Genomic DNA, 22,886 nt, shown 5'->3' on the forward strand with positions numbered 1-22,886 from the left:
AAAAATAAAAATATTTATGGGGGTGCAGAGGCAAGGGACAAGCAACAGTGCAGAAATGATCCAGATCCCTCCTGCAGCCTTACCTTGTATGGACCTAAGGAGGCATTCCTGGGATTCAGGAGGTTATTTCTATTTTCACTTTGCAGTGGGAGCCAAAAAACCTCTGTATTTTGAGAAACTTCAAACATTGATTGGACACGGCTGATCCTTCCATCAGCTGGTGCAGTGCCACCAGATGAATAAATCTTGCATGCATCTGTAATTACTGCTTAGCTTGTCTTTAAGTGCTGTGTCATTGATCTTCAGAACTCCTCAAAATCCATAAGGGAATGCATGAAATGATATTGGATGGAGCAGAAAGGTACATGACAACATCCATTTTCAGCCTTGTTTGTTCACCAAAAAAAAAAAAAAGAAGAAAGCATTTATTTATCTCCATTCAAATTCTTGGGTTAACTTGTGATTTAATCATCAATTGTAACACTGTTTTATCAGCTGCTCTTTATGTAGGGAATGTATTTCTTTCTTGTAGTGGGCCTTAATAAAACACATTCAGTTTCTACCAGCTGGCCCCTAAGTGAGCAAAATCTCTATTAAAAGCATGGAGGAATATTGCTTGAGGTTTATAACCCTAAATATGGAAAGTTCTGGTGGTCAAAGCTTCTGCCTGCATATTAGGGAACCCAAAGGGATTTCCAAGTGCCACCACAGACTTCCCATTGTGTCCTCAGGCAAATAATCTATCCCCTTGATACTTCCATTCCTCCCAAAGCAAGTGTGATCAGTAGTGTTTCCCTGCTCCAGTGGGAGGCTGGGAGGACTCATCAGCCCTGCCCAGCAGGAGCTGAGGTGCAGCAGCAGCGGGGAGCAGGGGCAATGCTTTGCTCTCCAGCCCTCTGCTCGAGGGGCTCTCCTCCCCTCCTGCAGCCAAGGGGAAGCACACCAAATGCATTTATTGGGAATAAAGCCCACCATGCCTGGAAGAACTGGTGTTTTCCAAACCGAACGTTTCTCTGGCCCAGCTCCATCCTCCCACTGGAAGTGAAGTGCTCCTGGGTCAATTCTGACTTCTCCCATGAGCAGGGAGGAACTCCTGCTCCTCCCACCTGGCTCACTGCAGCACCTTGGCCCAGGGCTTGCTCCCAGGAGATGTGGTCACTGACAGCTCCGTGGGCAGGCAGCAGAGGCTGCTTCTGGCAGGGACATGTCCCCAGGGCACAGAAGAAACTCTGCCCAAGCTCAAGTGCAGACAGCTTTTCCCAGCCCCATGGTGGGAGATGCCTCTGAGGTGGTGTCCTCAGCTCATGTCCCACAAAGCCACAGCAGCTTTGTGACTGGGCTGTCCCCTACAGAGTATCCCAAATTTTGCCATGCAAATATCCCTGATGCATCTTGAGCTGAGCACAGGGATCGGCCCACTCCTGCAAAGGCCTGGGAGCAACCCAAACCACTGTCTGGGGGACTGCAGGAGCCTAACCCCAGGAGTGGAGGTGTGGTGACAGAAAACTCTGCTAATAGACCTATGAGGTTGCTCGTGCCAGTAGAAGAGGGAGAAAGGGACAATGGGGGTCCAGCAGGTGACAGCCATTCCTGGTGAGATCAATGGAGCTGGTCTGATATTCTATAAACAATCTCCTGACAATGATTCGCTTCAACATTTTCTAAAGGGATGAGAAACTCCATGAATTTTCCCTTATGTGTCTCTGCTTCTGGATCTGGCCTGGATTGAAACCAAACTGCTGCAATACCACAAGCAAAGCTGCTCTCCAAGGAGCCTCAGCCTGACAGCTGCTGAGAAGGACCAGAAAGTCCATTTGTGTAGCACAGATTTTACACGCCCGAGAGATCTGCCCATGTCTGGGATAACTGAGATATTTTTAGAGTGCAGCCAAGGGTGAAATTTCCAGGTTTTGCTTTTGCTACCTATGAGTCACATCTGCCCATGGCAGAGCACTGGCTAATTTTGGTACCCATGGTTTTTGGCAGGGATGCTTAAATGACATTTGAAAGCAGAAATCCCCATAGCTTGCTAATAGATCAGGAAAATGGACAGATGAGAAGATCCAGAGATATGATTCCCACTCCATCACCAGCAGTGCATCTTCCTCAGCAGGGTGAGTGGATAAATGGGGCCCCTGATTGAAGTCAGCTCCCGACAGACCTACCCCACTCCTCCTAATTGCACCATCATCCAGCCATGGGCATCCTCCAGCTAGCTGATATGAGAACACAGATCTCATTAAGTGATGCTTTCCTTTGCAGCATTAGATCTAAATCCCTCACTGGTGCTGTCCCTGCTGCAGACAGACAGCAAGCACTACAAAACACTGCAGCTATATCTAATTATTTTCTTCCAGCTTAGAAATGGAGATATTAATGCTGCTTCACCAACAAGTGTGTAAATAGATGTCCCAGGCCTTTGTGCACACCCCAGTGAATATCTCTGGCCAGCGGCTGATCAAAAGGTTAAACTCTGTGGGACTGGTTTCATCTGTGGTCCCAGCTGTCTGCTTTCCAGGGCTGGAGTAATTCTGAGTAATTAGCTCATTTGGCCTTGGGGCCAAATTGAATATCTGCTGTGCAATGCAAGGAGCATTGGGGCAAGCAATCCTTCATGCCTGTGCTGGTGTGCTCACTGGGGGCTGTGCATGCAGCAAACTGGGTTAGTTGATGTCTCTCCCCTGTTTGGGCTCAGCAGATGCTTGTGAATGCACCAGGGGCCCTGCTGCAGCACGGGGCCTGCATTCTCTGAGCAAGACTCCTTCCCAGAACAAGCCCTTCATTATCCCAAACTCCCTAGGGCTTATTTTTAGCCCCTCCTTTTCTTTTCTTTCTTCTTTTTACAGTATAGAAAACCATCAGCTCCACTGTCAGCCAGCTTATAACAGCAGTCCTGGAGCAAAGAAAAAAAGCTTCAAACCCACTGACTCTGTTGCATAAAGGTTTAGGCACAGATCCTGCTCACTTCCAGGGTTCCAAATCCCACCATTCCTCATCCCTTTTCCAGCTCAGCTACTGTCCTTCAGAGCGGGGTGTCAGAAGGAAGCAGAGCCTTACATAAAGCAGGAGCAAGGCTGGAGCTCTGAGCCTTCCTCTGCTTCAGCCCAAGTTGGATCAGTGCCTGCTGTGCAGAGGACACCCCTGTGCAGGGCCAGCAGGAGAGAGGAGCCTGCACAGCCTGGGCCGTGCGTCACCCTGGGCTCACACAGAGCCAGCCCCTGTCAAAATCCTCTGCTTATAAAACAAAGGTGCCTTGTGGCCAGCAGCTCTGTGCTAAACAACAATTTAATCACAGACTTTATACAAAACAGTGGCACTGCCCAGATGAGGACACTGCTAAAAGGCATCACAGCACTGCTGGTGGGCTGTGTCACCATATCTGCCCTGTGCAGCAGCCCCCAGGGCCTGGTGTGACACTGCCTGCTTCTCCACATAGCATCAGATTGAGGCACTGTAAAACAGATGGTCACTTGTAGAACACGGCAGCTATGGCTCCCTCCTTCCTCCATCTCAGAAAGGATTTGGGACATGAGGAAAACCCCTTTCTATGTAACAAAAGGCTCCAAAGTGCCTCTGTGAAGCAATGTCTTGGTAGCAAAGATGCTGCACAGTGGATGTTGTGGAGGTCTCAGAGATGTCTACAGAGAAACAAGTGGGAGATAGAGAGGAGAGAGAGGACAGCTGTTCCCATTCAAAAATTAACAAAGTTAAACTCTGACACGGCAGTTTAAAAACCGGAAAAAGGCAGTTTGTTCACAGACAGGGTAGCTGAGCTTGGAAATTCCTTGCTGCAGATGTGGTTGTTAGAAGCTTAAATTGCTGCAAAAAGTGCCTAGACAAATTTCTGGAAGAAAAATCATTGAGGGGTAATAAATATAAAGATATCACCCTTCTCTTTGAAACTCTGTTATCCATATGAACTGCTGGAGGCTGGAAAAGCTGAATACTGCATGCTTGCCCTGTATTTGTACTTTTCTCTTAACATCTGCTCTTGGACACTAGCTAAGCTAGGTGAGTCATTGATCTGACCCAGACATGTTGTTTTTCTCTTTTGTAAGGGCTCTGATATATCAAAAAATACCTTTTTCATCCCCTCTTGCATCCCATCCCATTTTCAAGCTTCAATGCAGAAAGATAAGCCGACATTTCCTTTCCCAGGACCCCAAAATCCTTTCTGGGTAAGTTTCTCGTGCTTGCTGTTCCTCCAAGACCCACCTCACCCCCAGCCAGAGCTCTGTGATGACAAACTCAAACCATAACACGCTGGCCTTTGATTCCATCAGTAAGGAGCAGAGACGTGGCCAGAGCTGACCAGCTGTGAGCAAAGCCAGCCAGCACTTGCACCTGGAGCCCCCTCATGTCCTCAAGTACCTTTGTTACACAGCTGCTATTTAGTGACTCTTCTCATCCACATGTGATGCTAAAAATTATTCTGGATCCAGTCATGCCTTGGAAAACTGCAAGTCTAAGTAGGACAGCTAAACGCCAACCTGCTTTTATTCACTCCTCCTGCCTATCATTAGTATTAATATCAACTTGTCAAGTTGATCTTGATGTACAAGCCCTGTGCAGCCTTGCTTCAGTGCAGGGCCAAAACCATAAAAATGCATCACAACACAGCATCTTTTTTGTCAAGATGTGGCACCTTCCTTTAACAGCAGGGACCATCCTCTTCACTCCCCAGAGAACAGTAATGAAAACTCAGGGCACCCAGCAAGGTTCTTTCAGGAAAGTAACCCCAGTAGTCCCTGAGCCTGGTGACCATCCTTCATCTGTTAGCAGCCTGCAACAAGCAGGCCCCAGAAGTGACATCTCAACGGTTGGATTAAGTTAGGGGAAGGAAGTTGGGGAGTTTTCATGCTGGTGCCTCATCTGGTTGGATGTGAGATGAGATTTATCATGAGGAGCAGCAGCAAGATAGCAGGGCTTGCCATGTGATTCATGTGATTGCCATGGAGGCAGGACTGGCTGATGGAGCAGCACAGCCAGAAACACTAAACACATTACCCAAAGTCAAGGAGCAAATTCCCAAGACCTTCCTTTTCTAGGCTGGACTGAGAAAACACCAGACAATGTTCTTGCTCTCAGATGAGTTACTCATCCCCTAAGGTCTTTTCCCTGCCTGCCATAACCCACATGGAAATGCCTCAGGAGCAGTGTGTGCCACCCTCTGGCTTTTGCTAGGGGGGGAGGAGGGCTCTGCAGTCTCTGCCCTCAGACAGGATTGATTCCTGAAGGGACACGATGCCACTGCTTGGCAACATTTCAAGCTTTTCATAACTGATAATTATTTAAGACACCCGTGACATCACCTCTATGTGTGCTGGATTGGTGCTGGATTCTGAGAGTGGGCTGTGCTTGCTTTTCCCCTTTCCCTCAAATATAACAGCAGATCTGACTGGACATAGTGTCTGCAGCAAAAACACTGTGGTTCCATCACCTCTGGGTGCTTGCCCAGCACCAGCTGCCCTGGGCAGCCAAACCAGACTGTATCACACCTTCAGGCAGCAGTGCCCACATGGTTTTGCTCTCTGGTAGGAGGTAACTACAAGAGTTTACTCTCTGTTGTAGAGCCACTACTGACACTCCCTAAATCCAGTGCTCATCCTCTGTACCCTTACTCTACAGTCACTCAATATTAAATATACTTTGAATTGTGTGTTCATCATTGAAAGAATGGAAGAAGATAAGGTGGAAGATAAGATCAGATGCAGGCAGCCTTCCATCCATGAGCAAAGGAGTGTTCAGATAGAGCCTTCTTTACATAATCATTTAGATTTAGATGACATGGAGCCTGCTCATGACAACCTTGATTAAAAACTCAGCATTTGCCAGGACACAGTGTTGGAGCTGCCCCTTGAGAGCCTCAGTACACAGAGTCCAAAATAGCCCAGCAGTGACTCAGCTGCATGTGTTGACAAATGGGGATCTGCTTCCTCATCAAATACAACACAAGCCAACAAACCAAGGCTGGGGTATCCCACACACACATGGCCTTTCCTTCACAGAGGAGACATGGCCACAGCTCAGGACAGCCAGGATGGAGGAGCCACTGGGAAGATGCTGCTGTCTCCAGGCTTGCTCCTGGAGTTGGAGCTCCAACTCCCACTCCCTGCAGAGCTGCCCCAGAGCAGGACCCAGCTGTGGCTGCTGCTGCACCGCAGCTCGTTGAACACTGAGGATGTGAGCGTGGCATCAGCACGGTGTGAGCACCTTGGGTGTGCACAGGGACAGCTGGATGATGCACAAAGACTGCCAAAGTGTCACCCTCACGGCAAGAAAAACCCAACAGAGCTTTCACCATCTTACTGCCGTTAAGCTCAGTAGGTGTGAATGTCCGTCTGTGTAAGCTTTGCCGCAGGTATCCAACCCTGACCACAGCCTGCAACCTCAGCTGCACTTCTGCACCCAAGGAAGCAGCCAGTGGAGCTTTGGTATAGGCAGCACAGTCCTGGGAGAAGGCTCCTGTGGTAGCCAAGAGCCTGAGGAGGGGTCCCTGTGCACACAGTGCACATAGGCTGCTGCTGCTGAGCCATTCCCAAGGGACACCTGGACAGAAGTTCCTTTTCTCCATGCAGTGTCTCTGGCACCCACAGTGCCGCTACCAGGTGCTTTTGGAAACAGCAAATGAAGGGCCAATACTACTGTGTATAGCTCTTTGCTGTCAACTGGCCTGTATAGAGCTCCTGCCTTTCCTAGCCTCTGTTCAATGATCTCCTCTCCCTGTATTTGTGATTGCCATTTCCTCTGCATTTTGCTTATAGCAACATAAAATAGTTGGGCTTCACCTCCCTGAGCATGGTATAGAGAGTGACTCAGAAACCTGCAATCTGCTTCAAAACAAAGCATTTAAAATAAAAGAAATAAGCAGTAATGGAGCTACTTGGCTCAGGAGCAGAAATGCTAGAGGGTTACTCATGTACTCACAGACCTTCTAACCTTCCTTCAACTTTTTTTAACCCTTGCAAACCTGGGGCAAGGCAGGCTGCAAGTAAGAGCTGATGTGTCATTTCAGATATGCTTCCACTCCAGTGTGCAAACCCTGGAGCTGGGCAATGGAAGAGCTCTGGTGCCAGCACCACTGACGTGGAAGGGGGAGCTGAGCTCTCACTCCATGGCCTCCAAAGTGCTCTTATTTCTGCTGGTTAAACAGATGCCAGCTTCTGAGGGGATTATGTGTCATGGAGCCTGTTGGCTGTGACAACTAATTATCTCTCACAACAGTTTGGCCTTGAGATTTTCAGCTCAAAGGGCGTAGCAGCAGTGCTGCCATCCTGCACCATGTGTAGCAATTTGTCCCCACTTGGGTTTCCCTGTCACAAGGAGGTGGCACCCCCAAAGTACCCCATCCTCCCCCAGCTCAGGCTCACACCAGCTGGGCCTTCCAAGCAGCACAGGCAGGGAGCACCAGCACTCCAGTGAAACCTCAGAGATGCTTCCAGCAGGAACCCAGGAGAACAAGCAGCACTAAAATCAGCTCAGCATCCAAGCAGCAGCCTGGCTGATCCTCCCATTCCCACAGCTGGGTGTTAGTGTGGCAGCCATGCCATGGCACACTCCTCCAGCTGAGCTTCACAGGCTGCACACACCAACAGGGTCCAGCTCAGCTGCAGCCAAAGTGCAGGGGGAAAAATATCTGCCATAGCCTGAGTCTCTTCCTAGGGTAGAGCAGCCAAAGATTTAAAGAGGTTTGGAATGCAGCCTCAAGAGGAAAAGAAAATTCCCCCTCTTACACCTCAGCTTTTTTAATATCACCTTGAAGTTCCTGAGGAGAGGCTGAGTCTCTGAATACCAGCACTGCAGAGCTGCCTCAGTCTGCAGGCCCTGTGAAGAGATGCAGCTGTCTCTTAAATAACAGCAGTTGACACCAGTTGTGAATAGATGAGTGATCGTGGCTTCAGCCGTCACAGCCCAGGATCTGATTTCAAATGAAGCCCCATTCATCCATCCAGTGCCCATCACAGGGTTATTAAAGGAGCATCTGTCACAAAACCACAATGCCTTTAAATGCTTGAAAAGGGCACAATAAAAATAAGCCTGCTTAGCTTATATACTTTCCTCTGGGTGACGTGATTCTTGGAATTGTTTAGGAAAAATAAATTATAAATATGATGGGTCGGGAAAATACATTATATGAGCAGGGTGAGGTTTGTGTTTGACCTTAGTGTAGAGTTTGGCTGTTTGTTGTTCCAGGCCTGTGGGGTAGGCATGAGAGACAGTGACAGGAGTTTGTTGGGTAGCAGAGAGCACAGCCCCAGCTCTCAGGTGTCCTGCTCCAGAGCCCTGGCTCAGTGCACTCCCTCCAGGGCACAAATGGAAAGCCATTCCTGGTTTGGATGCAGCAGGGATATCATCTCCAGCAGCAGGTCAGGGCCAAGTTCAGGCCAAATGGGATGTGCTATGGCAAGGCAAATGAGAGGGATTGGTTTGGTTACTCATCAGGACTAAATCCATGTTCTGTGTTTTAAAAAAATTGCATTTAGCTAAACTGAAAGTCTAGCATAGACATCATGGCTGTCTTGAGTGAATGTTCCAGCTCATACCATCTCACACTCACCAGCAAACTCTTACCTGAGACAACAAAGTCTTTTCCTTCTCTGCAACTGTGCAGCTCCTCTTAGTACTTTTTATTCTCTGCCTGTTGCACTGGGCAAAGCTGCCATCTTCTGGCACCTGAATAGGTGCCCTCCTGTCCTGCCAGAGCAGGTCACCTCCTGCCCCACTGCCCCTCTGGGTGACATCCAGGCACAGGGATCAAAGGAAAAGATCACTGTTCATGCACAGACATGCTCTATTATATTCACAATATATTGAAAGCATCTCAGAGCATTAGATTGATGCTCCTGGGGCCAGAGGTGGACATTTATGCCCTGTAATGCACATCAAACCCCTTTTAAGAGAAACTGGAGTGTCTGCGTGCAGGCTTAATGGTGGTGAGAAAGACTGTGCTGTGTGATGCTGGTCTGTGTTTGTAATTCCTATTAAATGGTAATCCAAATTCTTCTTTTCTTTATAAATTGTTTTTAAAATTGTCTTGAATGTGGATGGAAAACTGGATTGTGGTCATATGTGCAAAGATGTTGGGTTCCTCTACACAAACCTTTCATGCCAAAAGACAGGACTTCCTACCCCAAGTTTCAGCCTAGGGAGGCATTGCCCATGTTCATAGATTTTAAGCCTAAAGCAGAATAAAGTTACATATTTTAAACTGTCCAAGCATTTTAGAAATCTAAATCTCCTCTCTGTTCCCCCTAATCCCCAGTTTGTACTCCCAGATTATCACCATTTAAGTGGAATCCTGGATTCTTTCCCAGAGCTGCATCTCATGCAGCCCCAGCCCTGTGCTGGGTTCTGAACTGAAGCAGTGATTCACCTGAGCAGATTCATCTCCCTTCATCTGAGCTGACTGAAAGCCAGGCCTGGCATGGCCCTGCTCCCTCCCAGCACAGAGAGGCATGGCCCAAGGGGACTGGACCTGTGTGTTCTGGGAGCAAGACCTGCATGCTGCAGCCTCTTATCTGAATAACCCTGGCAAAAAAAGGTTTTGTGTACAGAACCCAGCACAATGGACTTATTGGGACCCTTGTTCCTCAGGGAATAAAAATAGCAACTTAATATTAAAACTGTGTATTTTCACAGATTGCAGGCGGGACCCACAACACACCATGCTTAATTTCCTGCTTTCAGTTCCCTATCAGATTTTATGCTTAGCTTACTGAGGTTTGTTTTTCCCCAGAATAGGATATTTTTTTGCTTTAGCTACAATACATTGAGCCATGAAAAATGAGATTGAAAAAGATTAATAGGAAGCTGAAGGATCCATCTGAGATTGACAAAGATTAATGTGTGTCTTATTCTTAGCTGTTTTCTTTTTCTTTTCCCTTCTTCTCTTAGCTACCTAGACAGCTTAGATCGAATTGGAGCTGCAGACTACCAGCCTACGGAGCAGGATATCCTCCGAACCAGGGTCAAAACAACTGGCATCGTAGAAACCCATTTCACATTCAAAAACCTCCACTTCAGGTTAGTCCAAAATTGTACAGTAAATTTTCAGAACAACTATTTCTCACAGGGTTTCCCTATAGTTCCTAAAGAAGAAGTTGTTAAATTGTTGGTTAATGCATGGACAGCTCCCACAATGCAGAAGACACAGCATTTTGGAGGGTCAACAATATGAAAAGTTTGGCAATCCTGTCTTGAAAGTCACTGCCTGTATGATAGAAGCTCATGGCAGCTTCTTCTAACCCAAACAACACCTCTTTGTTGGAATATATAAGACAAGACTGACCCCCAAATCTGATCAAACCTCATAAATGTAAGAATATTTGGCCAGATCTTTTCTCTTAAGTGGGTCAGTCACATGTAGTTAACACAATACATTGACCCTCATGATGCCATCCAGTAGAGAGAAGAGGGCACAACAACAGAAAACCACACACAAACAGTACTTAGAGCATATAAAAGTCAACAGTGTGTGGTCTCCACCTCTACTGCCCCTTTTGGACACAGCATGCTGGTAAGGCTCTCCCACAGGTCCCCAGACAGTGTGGACAGATACAGACAGATCCCTGTCTGTAACTGCTCCTCCTGGCTCTCCTCGGCTGCAGGCTCTGGAGGAGAAGACCGAGCTAGCAGTGACAGAGCCACTGCTCTGTGTTTGGAGCCCCCCAGGACCCAGGTGGTCAGAGAATGCCCACAATGTTCCCTGGCAGTAGGCAGGATGGGTGGTGATGGTGCTCCCCTGTGCTGCAGGCTCTTCGATGTCGGGGGCCAGCGGTCAGAGCGCAAGAAGTGGATCCACTGCTTTGAGGACGTCACAGCGATCATCTTCTGCGTGGCGCTCAGTGGCTACGACCAGGTGCTCCATGAAGACGAAACCACGGTGAGTCTGAGTGGGTCCTGGAGGCCCCAGCAGCTCTGTGTGGGACACTGCACAGCCATCAGCTCCTCAGAGATCACCGAATGCTCCCTGGGGTGCTGCACTAATGTGCTTTTGTCCCCTTGGCTCTGAAATCCTGGGGAGAGCTCTCCTTCGCATTCCTTGGTACCGAGTCTGCATACCCAGGTAATGCTTCCTTACACTGGTAAAGGCAAAGGGTTTGCTTCTCCTGTCTAGCCAGCCTGTGTTCTCAAAATGCATTACAGGCACCCATAACCAGCAAGAGGATAGAGCTGGGTGTATCCCTGTTTATACAGGGAAGCAGTCAGGCCGTGGTGCAGAGGTGCAGGACAGCAGTGCACGCCTGGGGCTCAGCCCAGCAATGTAACCTATTTCCACAGGCTACAGAAATTCGTTTTCCTTAGTGAGAATGGAACTGTTTAAGTCCTCAGGTAATTTGCTCTAGGAGAGATTTTATGACTTCCCACTGTGACATTAGGCTCAAAATACCATCTGGAAATAAATCTGGTAAGAACCTGTGTGCTCCCAGGTATTAGAGTGCAATTAATACAAGTGAATTGAATATACAAAAAAGGATGCAGTAAGACTCGTTGCTGTATTCTGACCATTCATTCAGTATGATGGGGATGCATGATGTTTTTGGGACTAATGACAACTGCTGTGGGCACCCAGTCACATTTCTCTAATGAAAAGGAATTGGAGGCCATACTCAGACTCAGTAATGATTTCATCGGTGCCCAATCTGCAGCAGCAGCAGCATGGAGTGCTTGCTCCTGCCAGCTCTGTCTTTTTGAGGCTTTTTATTCTCCTGCTGGAAAAGATGTCAGGCTTGCAGAAAGCTGTGGATGAGAATGGAATTGAGGGAAATATTGCTGTTAAGGGACATTTGTCTTGTCCCAAAAAGACTAGGGGGACTGTGGTTTGTAGCTTCTGAGCCAGGTTTATGAGCTCCAGCAAACTCTTTGATGAAATCATCTGGTTGTTTGAATCATATTGATGCCAGAATTCTGGATGATATTAACATTACCATTCACAGAACTGGTAACAGCATGAAGCTGTGTCAAGAAGTTTAGACTGGAAATTAGGAAAAGGTTCCTCACCCAGAGTGTGGTCAGGCACTGGTACAGGCTCACCAGTGAAGTGGTCACAGCACCAAGCCTGAGGAGTTCAAGAAGCATTTTGAGAATGCTCTCAGGCACATGGTGTGGCTCTTGGGGTTGTTCTGTGCAGAACCAGGAGTTGGATTGGATGGTCCTTGTGATTCTGTGATCATGACTGCGTCTCCCTCCAGACTAAGACACACTCTACATCCTGTCATGTCCACTTATTTATAATCCCCAGTTGTCTCCTCCCTCTGACCCTGGCCCTGATATGTTGAAGGATGCTCAGCCCTCTAGGATTTACTGGGAAGGAACCAAAATCTCCTGACATGATTTGAAAAATCCAGCCATTAGCTCAACACTATAGAGCTCTGCAGCTGGGCAGCAAAATCAGCCAGGAGACCCAGAAGAACACAGAGGGAGAGGGAAGGTCCAGGAGCAGGGAGCAAAGCTGTGATCTGAGTAGAGAACAAGGTGCTTGGGGTAAGGATAGCTTGGATTGTGACACCCAAATTATGAAGCCAAAGGCAGCTTTTAATACAGGTCACCTTTGGGTGCCCTGCCCATCTACACACGTCAGAGGCTGTGATTCAAAGCCATGGAGCACAAAATGGAATGGCCTGAATGCCAATGCCATTTTTTAAATGTCAGCCTTTACTCTGCTCCTCTGAACTGGAGGTTGGAGCATCTCTCCTGGGGAGAGCCCTGCCAGTGATTGTCCCTCACCCAGCCCCACCCCAGAGCCAGCTCAGCCTGCCCCCTGAAGTGCCACGCTGCAGAAACGGGGAATTATGCATCTCCAGGTTTCCCTTTGCAGCAAGAGAGCAGCCTGGTGCAGCTCTGGCACAGCACTGACATTTGCTTGCTATTTCAGTCCCTGTTCACAACACATTTTGGGGGATGCTGAGCAACAGGAGGGCAGAGGCAGCTGCTGCTCATTTACACATTTGGCGTAAGCGGCGAAAGCATTCGGCATCGCCAGGACGCCCCTGCCTAACCCAGATAAACAGCCCTGAGCAAGGCCAGTGCACAGGAAACAACACTGGGCTTGGATCTTGCCTGCCCTATTGTATCCCCATCACAAATGGGAGGTGGAAAACGTGGCACCCACAGACCCTGGCCCCTCCCAGGTGATTTGAAGGAGAAGCAAACACTTCCCCCAAGCGTTTGCCCCCTCCTTGGCAATGTGGTGCCTCCCCAGAAGCCCAGCAGTGGAGCAGCATCTCCTCCTCAGTCAGCTGATTTGCTGCCTGCATCCGTCACATCTGCCGGCTTGCATGACGTCAGTCAGCTTCTATTGCTTCTCACTTGGAAAACACAAAGAGGAGGCAGCTGAGAAAGTGAGCTGGACGCTGCTCCTCCAGCTTCATTTTTTAGAGACACTTACTACACTGGCAGCTGTGTTGAGCCACTGAAGGTTTGGGGGCTGTACAGATGTCTCCATGAGTATGAAAGGACTTGGAGAGAGCTTTCATTGCTGGCATGGAGCCATGAGAGGGAAAGAACCTGACTGCCTATCAGGGTCCAAAAAACCCCTTCCAAATCTGGGTGCACGTAGAGAATGACTTTTCCTCCTGCACTCAGCACCCTGTTGTCAACGAGCACAAGATTTCACAGGGGCTTTTTGCACTTCTGTAAGTCAAACCACACTTCAGGTGGAGAAAACTGCATTTCAGATGCAGTCAGCATCACGTGGACCAGGAACAGGCTGACCTTGGTAAGTTCCAGGTGGGACAAGTGTAGGGTCAGCTTGTGTCACTGAAAAAAGCTCACAAACAGGTTTATTGTGAATCCTTTCCAAAGAGCTGGTTAAACAAGGCTGGGTGAAGCACTCTCTGACCTGTCCCTGCCCTTAAAGTTCAAACACAGCTCTGTGCTTGTAAAGTTGTTTTGTGGGTTATTGTGCTCTTTGTTTTAAAAGACTGAGCACCCATCCTCCAGCAGCAGCTAAAACAAGATCGTTGTGTTTGAAGCTATCCCTGCTTCTTAAGGGCAGGCAGGCTTTTATAAGGGATGTATTTTCTCTCTAATTCTCTGTCACAAAGAGCCACACAGCAGGAGTCGAGGAAAGCAAGTACTCCCCTATGTCCAGATCAGAAAGACATAAAGAAAACAAAGAAAAATTTCTGCATCTGTGATTTTTAGGCCCTTACACCCGTAAAGATCACACTTTTCACAGAAACTCCCAGTACTGCTGAATCCAACTTCTCCCGTTGCTTCCAACACCTTATGCTGCTGTTGGCAAATCCAAACTGTGTCCCTGAGTGCCCAGCTCCCAGGGGAGAGGAACAAGGCATGAGAGAGATTCAAGCAATGCCTTCAGCAGCCCCATTGCTGCCAGCCACAGCCCAAGCCAGAGCTCACGTGGCAGAGTGGTACCCTCTGCCCAGGCCATCCCACACACAAGGCACTGCCCTCAAGGAATTACACCTGCCTGTGCCTTTACCAAGTCCTTACAAGGACCTGCCAGGCTCTCTGTCATATTTGAACTCAGGGGGAACATCCTGCTTTAACTGGCAGAACACCTCCCTGGATTATGTCTTTGCATAACAAGGCTGTTTCATCTCATTTGTGACTGATCTTTTTGTTTCATAAGCTGAAGTTACAGAAGGAAAAGCCTCAGCTCTGTAATCTGGGAAGAGAGAGGGACAGTCATATCACTCAGTAAAACTAGAGAAGATGATTCACAAAGGTAGATTTCCATTGTTCTTTCTAAATAGAATTCCTATTGGAATTTTTTTAAAACAGCAATGGAATGGGACCTGCCATGGGAACTGAGACTACCCTCTGGTTTTTTACCTTGCAAATTCAAAGGAGTCATGGCAAGAGAGGGAGATGTTGATGCTGCACATTGCTGCCTCTGAAGCTAAGATATTTAGGTCAACCATATCTAGGCAAGACATGCAAGCATTGTTTGTGTCCCTGTTGCTGAGGATGGGATGGGTGGGAGGCTCTGTGCTGGTAACCCTTGGTGCATTAGTGTTGGCCTCTTGGTTTGTATCACACTGCATGACCTGGTTACTGTGCTCTCTCTGCTGTCACTGGACAAGGAAAATGGAATTGCAGTGCTCAGAAATTGCCTTAGGAGTGACAAAGCAAGCCAAAGTGGCTTGGACATCTTAGGAAATATAAGCAGGAGGGGGAATATGGAGTTGCTGTGCTTAGGATAACCATCAGTGTCCTTACAGTTCATGTGACAGCCAGCACTTAATCACCAAGGAAAACAGAAAATACTGAATCAACTGGGTGTTGCAGAAAACACCAGGTCTCCTCCCATGCTCTGGTAAAAAAAAAAAAATGGTTTTTGTAAGAGTGTTTCTGCCTGGACAGAGTCTTGACTGCAGCATCCTTTCTCCCTCATGCTGAGTGAAAAGCTGTTTGCTCTTCACATCAGTGATGGCTGTGCCATGACATCTGATCTCAGCTATGAGCAATTCTGTCTCTTGTCCTGTGCAGGAGAAGTTAACTGGACTTTGAATATGCATGGGTGAGTGGTTACTGCTGTGTAACATGGCTGTTGGAGCTACTTTTCTTGTTGGGGTATGAAATATTTGCCAGTGTAAGGATTTGAAATACTAATTTTGAAATGGGAAGTGATATTAAGAAATGTCTGAAGAGCTCTTCCCTTAATAAGAGACCCAACATAAAGTGAGAAAAAGCAGCATGATGGGTCCAAAAGCAGGTGAAATAATTTGTGTCACTGCATCTAAAAGTATGAGGAGTGTAATCTTTAGTGCCTCCTAGCAGAATAGGCACATCTGGTCCATCACAGCAGAATGGGGCCCCAGCCAAGTTCTAAGGGACTAAACTGATCTTCCACTGTGGATTTACTGGGAGGAGGGGGATTATATGGGGGATTTAACTTCTTATTCCTCCTTTAGCTACAGTCTGTCCTTTTACATATGGTACCCAGACACTGCTTCCTCATCCTTGCCTCTGCACCTGGGTCTGCCTGAGCTGTTGCAGGGCTCCTACAAACATCTATTGAACTAGTAACAGTTGGGGAGGGAAAGAAAAGGGAGATAGTGAGGATTCCTGATGCTAGCCAGCACCAGGGCAGCTTGTGTCCATGCATGGGCTCCCAGAAGCCCTTCTGAGATGCAACAACATTTCCCATATGGCATCCAGGTATGGCAACAGAAGCATCCGTGCCTGCTCACCAGAATATTGCTCTGCACCTTTGCCACACACAGAAAGCAATTTATGGCTATTGAATAATGTCATCTTCTGGCTTTGGAATAATGTATCTTCTCTTTAGTATGGGGAAGGAAAAGGTGGATTTTAAGACCAAAACATTTCCCACGTAAATAACGATGAGTGGCAGAGTAGTTCATTATGTTTACTTGTCTGATTGACAAAGCTGGAGAGAAAATCAACATGTAGAGATCAGAAAGCCAGGTCAGACAGCCTTAGGAAGCTTTGGACCTTGTTTCTGGAATCTGAAAGGAATAGAGGTCATTCAGTGTAACCCTCGTGTTCTGTGGGATGTATTGGTTTGTGCTGTGTGTATATGATTCTGTGATTCTATATTCTGGTTACCACTGAACACTAATAGTCACTGTTTGTTGGAAAAACAGACTCGTCTCCTAATGTGCACTAATGCAAATTTATCAAACTGGATCAGAGAAGTAGGAGGACTTCTTTAGGATCCTTACCTAGTTGTACAATTATAGAAAAGTTGGCTTCACCTAACCATGAAGCCAGCTCAGAAGTCCCCAGCTTCTGTTTCTTAGACAAACTCATTGTCACCCATGGTGCTCCCCATGCCATGGAGAGCAGTTTCACCCTTCTGCTCTCCCCCAGGGCTGTGCAGTGTGGTGGCCGTGGCACGAGGCTGCCCAGGTGTTTGATGGCTGCTGTGCATGAGCTGTGGGTTTGGCCCACGAGAAGCATTCCCATGTTTCTCCACACTTTAATTTAAATCAGCAAGAATTATAAAAATGTCATTTAAAAAGTTCTGTGAGGGACTCTGCTTTAAAAAATGGTTAATTGTATTCACTTTCTGTTCCCCTGACCACATTCCACTTCATTCTCTCCTCCCAAAGGCTTTGGGTATCCAAGGATCTCCTGCACAAAACCTTTGTACACCAGGTTTCCATGTGGTTACAATTTTGGCACCACAAGTAGCAAAGGGGAGCATTGCTTCAGGGACTCCCACAGCAGCCAGTACCAAAAGGGTTAGCAAAAACCAGCCCACAGGCACAGGGTGATCCAGATAAGCAACGTGTTGCAACTGAGACCCAATGAGCAAATGCATTTTTACGTTTGTGTGTGATCGCGTCGTCTCCGTGTGTCAATACAAACGGTGGGGAAATGTGTGGTCATTCAAGACAAGGCACAGCAAATCCCATGTGTCCTGTTTCACTCTGGGCTGAATCAGATGTTTCTTTCATCCATGGAGCTTCTTTTATCTATATAAAACATTCAGTAGACGCTAAAGCATATCAATGAAAAGGAATGTGTTAATCAGTGAAGTGCTGGGCTCAGCTTTATGCCAGCACAGGTGTGAAATGGAGTGGGAGAGGGGTGAAGGCCCCCAGCTGACTCATGTAGCACTCCACATTCCCAAATCCAGGGCTGGGGGGAACAGGACATGCTGCACCCACCCCAAAAACCCTCCCGTGCAGCCCTGTTCTCTCCAGTGTCCCTGTGGTGATGGCTGTCACTGGTTTCTTACGCGCACTGGCGGGTTTGGGGAGCGCAGCCCCAAGGAGATCCCGCTGGAAAAGCCGAGGAGCCGGTCTAGTCTGTACCATGCTTTGCCTTTGATAACCCCTGACTCTTGGGTGTGCTTCATCCTCACCGCGCCTGCTCTCTGCGCTGCCCGGCTCCCGGCTGAGAGACGGCCACGCGACCGGCGTGCGCGCTCCGGCGTCGGCCTCGGCGCCAAACGTCGCCAGCCTCGGCACCTCCACAGCTTTTCCTCGGCCGTCTGACCTTATCTAGCCAAACAAAGGCCAAAAAATGAGCATTTGAGAGACCAACCAAATTTGGCAGGTATGAAGCTTCTCTTGAACCAAGAAAAAAAAAAAAAAAAAAAAGAAAAACCGAATTGGGAGTTGAAAGCAGCGGGGAACATGACACTTGGTTGACTTTGCCGTGAGCTCTTTCCACCACCATAAACCCATGTGGCGGACTTTGGAACTCTCTAACTGGTCTGGTTTTTCCATTCCTCTTATCTCTCTCCTTTTCTGTGTCCTTTTTTGCATGACCTATAACCAAAAAGCTGACTTCTCGTTGTGCGTACATTTGGATGTATGGCTCTTCTGCTAATCTTCTTCTAGAGGCATGAGCTAACATCAGTGGTAGCTGCCTGACTTCTAGTCTGGTTGTTCTTAGATGTTCTTTGTTATGTTTTTCCTTTTTATACTATTTTCTCTTCCTTTTTCACTTTTTTCTTCTCTGCAAGACACTTTCTGTTGAGCCGTCTTCCAAGAGAACTAAAACCAAAAAGTTTACAAATTAAAAACGCAACAACAGAAAACACTAAACAAAATAACAAAACCAGTCAAAGGTCACGGCAAGGTCATTTCCAAAATTATGTCACCTTGATGTCTGCTTCCAACTCTAGATTAATTCAAGGATCTACCAGTCCTTGGTTAATGTAACTAGTTGTGTGCCGCACACATTCAAGAAAGTGGAAAAAACATTTTAGAAAAATTATTGAAAACATTTTAGAAAATCTGCATGAGCTACACCAACACATAAATATGATCAAAGGGCAAAAATAATTCTCCATCCATGCATGGTGCATGATGATTTCTATGAGCTGGGATCCTCTAAATTAATGTTATGCAAAATCAAAACAGCTCTGTATTGTTAAATGCCCTTAAGTTACTAATTGTATGTCAAATGTAACAGGGATTGCATCTGTGTATGTATATGTTCAGCTGTATGTATACATAAATTTATTATGTATATTGTAGATTTTCTTTTTTGTTGCTTTCCTCCTTAATTTAGTTGTTTTAGATTTCCCTACATGTTGAACATCCCTGGGTCGCTGGCTTTGGCCTGATGTGATCTTTCCTTTCTATTGCAGAACCGCATGCACGAGTCTCTGAAGCTTTTTGACAGCATCTGCAACAACAAGTGGTTCACAGATACATCTATCATCCTGTTTCTAAACAAGAAGGACATATTTGAGGAAAAAATTAAGAAATCTCCACTGAGTATCTGCTTTCCTGAGTACACAGGTAATGAGAAATGTGGCTCTACAGGAGTGCTTAGCAAAGGGCCCACAGAGCTCTCCCCAGCCAGGCTGATGCTGTAGTGTATCGCAGGCAACAAGGCTAAAGATGCAGAGCTTCAGCTCCCATTGGCTTCACTACAGGTTTTACTTCAGTAAGTGCCAAAGCATCAGCCCCACCATGGTCCACTTAAAGCAGGAGGATGACTTGACCACCACCAGGGTGGGCCACCACCACTGATCTACGCCTCACCAGTGGGTTTGATGCCAAGGCAGTACCTGCAGGTCTGGGGCCACTGTGCACTCCCAAAACCCGTGTGCACTGGTTCCCTGTGTCACACAGGATCATAAACCTTCTTGCAGGTCTCTCAGAAAGGTGCAGTGAGTGTAACCCTTGTAAATGGGTGACAGGAGACCAACACACAGGGTTTGTTAGCCTGTCCTCAGCTGGAGTACAGCTTTGTTCTTTCATACCCAACCATGCTCCCTTATGGCCACAGAAAGAATCCCTCTGCAGTTCCTGGCCACTTTCTCCACTTCCAGGCACTGCAGAGCTGTAGGATCATCATGATCCTGGAAACATTCATGTCCAGGCTGGATGGGGCTCTCAGCAACCTGACCTGGTTGAAGATGTTCCTGCTCACTGCAGAAGGGTTACATTAGATGACCTTTAAAGACCCCTTCCAACCCAAACCATTCTATGATTCCATGATCAGCCTTCTAGTTTGCAGACAGGAGGTCTCACAGCTTGGCTGCTTCAGCTCAAGCAATACATTTTCATCACAGCAGTTGAAGAGTCCCCAGTTTTGCCCTCAGGTTTGCCGACATCAAGCATCTGGACATGAAAACACTTCCAGTTAAATGCAGGTAGAAAACAAGATGTTTCATATTTGATCTTCCCACACCTCTTAGCCCATAGTACAGGCAGAGGAGAGCCACAGTGAGCCATGCCCTGAGCTTGGCTGGGGAGAAGGAGGCCTTGGTGATCTGTGGAGCTGAGAGGAGGAGCTCTGGGATGGGCAGTGTGCAAGAACCCCCTGCCCCTGCTGCCTGCCTGGCATCTGACCCGCTAATGATGGGAATCCATCACCCATGCAAAGGCTGCAGCTGCACCCTGCTGCTTCCCTCTGCATCTCCCAGCTTCCACAAACCCTCATTACCATTCTGAGATGGCACAAAAATAAACTTTCATCGTCATGAATTATTTAAACTCACCGGAGACACCCAGATGAATCAAGCCGACAGACAGAGAGGCCAATCTCTTTGTCAGGAAACACAGTTGTGAACCAGGAGCACCAGGAGTGTCACGGTTCTGGGCAGGCCAACAAATTATTACCCAGAGCTTCTTATCTCTGAGCACTTGATTTTCCATCGTGAATAGACAAAAGTGATCCCTCGTTGCTGCTTTGGGCTGAATGGCTTGTGGCCGTGGAGCTGAACAACTCCAGCTGAATTCAGAACATCTGCAGGCTTCCTCTCCAGGGAAGATTTTGGTGTTTGTCACACCAGCATATTTCAGCCATCTAGTCATCTGCTTGGTCCAGACAGAACCTACATATTCCCAACATATTTGTCTGAAAAGATCTAATCATGGAAATTTTCGTCTTTACAGCTGAGCTCACAATAATGCCTACCCCAAATTTTCCTCGTTGCAAATTAGATTGCTGCTTTTGATGACTTGTAGAGCAGCTCATCATCATCTTCTTTATAGCAGTGCTTGTCTATACTGGATGGTTTCTGTCATGCCTCTTCCCTTCCCTTTTCTCAGTGAAGCAAACCTTCACCTCTCACTCCTTCCTGATCACATTTTGTAGATCTTTGCCTCTGGTTTTGTAGATCTTCACCGCTGTTTCCCAGAAACCTCAGTCTGAAATAACATTCTCACAGAACTCCTGATGTCAGAGAGACAGAACAAGAAGGAATGTGATTTCATTTATTCCTTCCCAAGCTATCCCAGCCCAAGAGGGAAGTTCAGTGGGGGAGGCAGACATGGAGCAAAGCTCTTGGCTGATTAAACAGAGGAAAACAAAGCTTCTGTCTGGAGCACTTCAGCCACAGGTGAACCATACCAATCTTCCCCAAGTCTCAGGGCACCCCAAAGGTGCTCTAAATCCCTTCAGGATGATTTGCTGGAAGCTCACAATAACAGAGACCCTCAATAGATCTCCTGTCTCTCTTGTGTCATCAGAAGTCTGACTGCTGAAAGTCCTTTTACTGATCCAACAGGGATCTGAGGTGAGGAGTTGTCTCACCCCCAGGTGTTCAGCAATGCTGTTATGAGTTAGCTGTGCTAACATTCAGCCCAGGCCTTAGACCCAAGCACACACTTCAGTCTGCTCACCCCTGCTTTGCTGGCCACAGCCCACAGGATGAAACCCTCGTGGCCTCATGAAAAAGCAACATTATTAGAATGTTGCCCTGGAGTTAAAAAGAATGATTTTATAAAAGCCTATAAACTGAACAGGCAGACTTTCAACATCACAAGTAGGTTCCACAAAATGCTTTTAATGAAATGAAATTTCTGATATCCATTAGTTCTGCTGACAGGGAATTATTAGAAGACTGCATCCACAAATTTGCCTGCTGTTTTCTGGAGCACTATTTCCATCCCCTTAATTCACTCATGCTTTTAACTAATCCACAATACTTAGTAAAGCAGCAGCAGAATCCACAGCTTGATTTAAACCAAGCTAGCATTAGTGATTCCCTGCTCTCCTAGACAGAATCAAGCATCTAAATCCTCATGTGTTTGAACAACCAACTTCCTGTTCATAAAATAACCTCCTGCTTGTGCTCAGCATGTGGAACTGATTCTTTACACAACTCTCCATGCAGGAATCTGCTCCCAGAAAAAACTTTGCTTCTCTTACTTCACGCTTATTCTCAAGTCCCATGATCTTTATGAATTTCTGTCTTTCCCTAGCAGTGCATGTGTGTGCAAGTGGGATTTCTCTGAGCAGCTTCCACCACAGCACATCTCCAGCCCCACTAAACTTCTCTAGCAAATAACAGCATTTCCCATCAGTAAACCATCATGGAGAGAAAGGCACCCAAAAGCAGCAGTTTTACTGTTGTGGAGCCTTTTGGGGGTCAGGCAGTGCCTGGCAGTGCCAGCCAGAGCCTTCACCAGCCTTAAGGAGGTGCCCAAAAGGAGCTGTGTGTGTGAGCAGGGTCAGAGCCGGCGAGAGAAGAAAGGATCTGCTCATTTGCATGACTTCTTCTAAGCTCTATTTACCATAAAATTTGAGGGTTAATGAGGTTCGGTACAGATATCTCTATATATCAAAACAAGAAACTCTTCACAGTGTGATTTTAGTCATGGCTGTAGCAGAGAGTACTGCAATCCTAATTCCTTTTTAAAAAGGGACGTTGTGTTTCAGTCTTTTTGTTGGGATTTGGGGGTTTTTTTGAGAAAAGCCCATTTTGCCCTGTAACAGAGGCTGGATCTTTTAATGTCCTTTTCTCTTAATGACTTAGGGAAAGGAGGGCACAGCTACCAATACTGCCTTCAATTCATGTTAACTCTTCCATCAAAAACTGAAGCTTTAATTTAAAAAAAAAAAAATCTAAAAAAGGAAAAAAGCTAAGCCTTTTTCCTAGGTCAAGCACTTACTGAATTTCTTCTATTTTTTGTCACCACGATGTGGAATTTTTTCCATCATAGCCTGTTTAACACTCAGCTCCCTCATCTATTTCATCT

General features: G+C 47.0%; 1 protein-coding gene across 2 annotated transcripts in view; it reads left to right on the forward strand.

The window, feature by feature from the left end:
* Positions 1-22,886, forward strand: part of GNAO1 (G protein subunit alpha o1) — a 142,035-nt gene that overhangs the window by 106,101 nt on the left and 13,048 nt on the right. The window contains exons 5-7 of one of the 2 annotated variants that reach the window (XM_063167848.1): positions 9,895-10,023; positions 10,753-10,882; positions 19,040-19,193. In XM_063167848.1, the coding sequence (XP_063023918.1) occupies positions 9,895-10,023; positions 10,753-10,882; positions 19,040-19,193 (413 nt within the window). The remainder of the gene's footprint in view (positions 1-9,894; positions 10,024-10,752; positions 10,883-19,039; positions 19,194-22,886) is intronic. The other variant, XM_063167849.1, reaches the window with a different exon arrangement.

This window comes from Melospiza melodia, chromosome 13, assembly GCF_035770615.1.
Source record: "Melospiza melodia melodia isolate bMelMel2 chromosome 13, bMelMel2.pri, whole genome shotgun sequence".
Lineage (NCBI taxonomy): Eukaryota > Metazoa > Chordata > Aves > Passeriformes > Passerellidae > Melospiza > Melospiza melodia.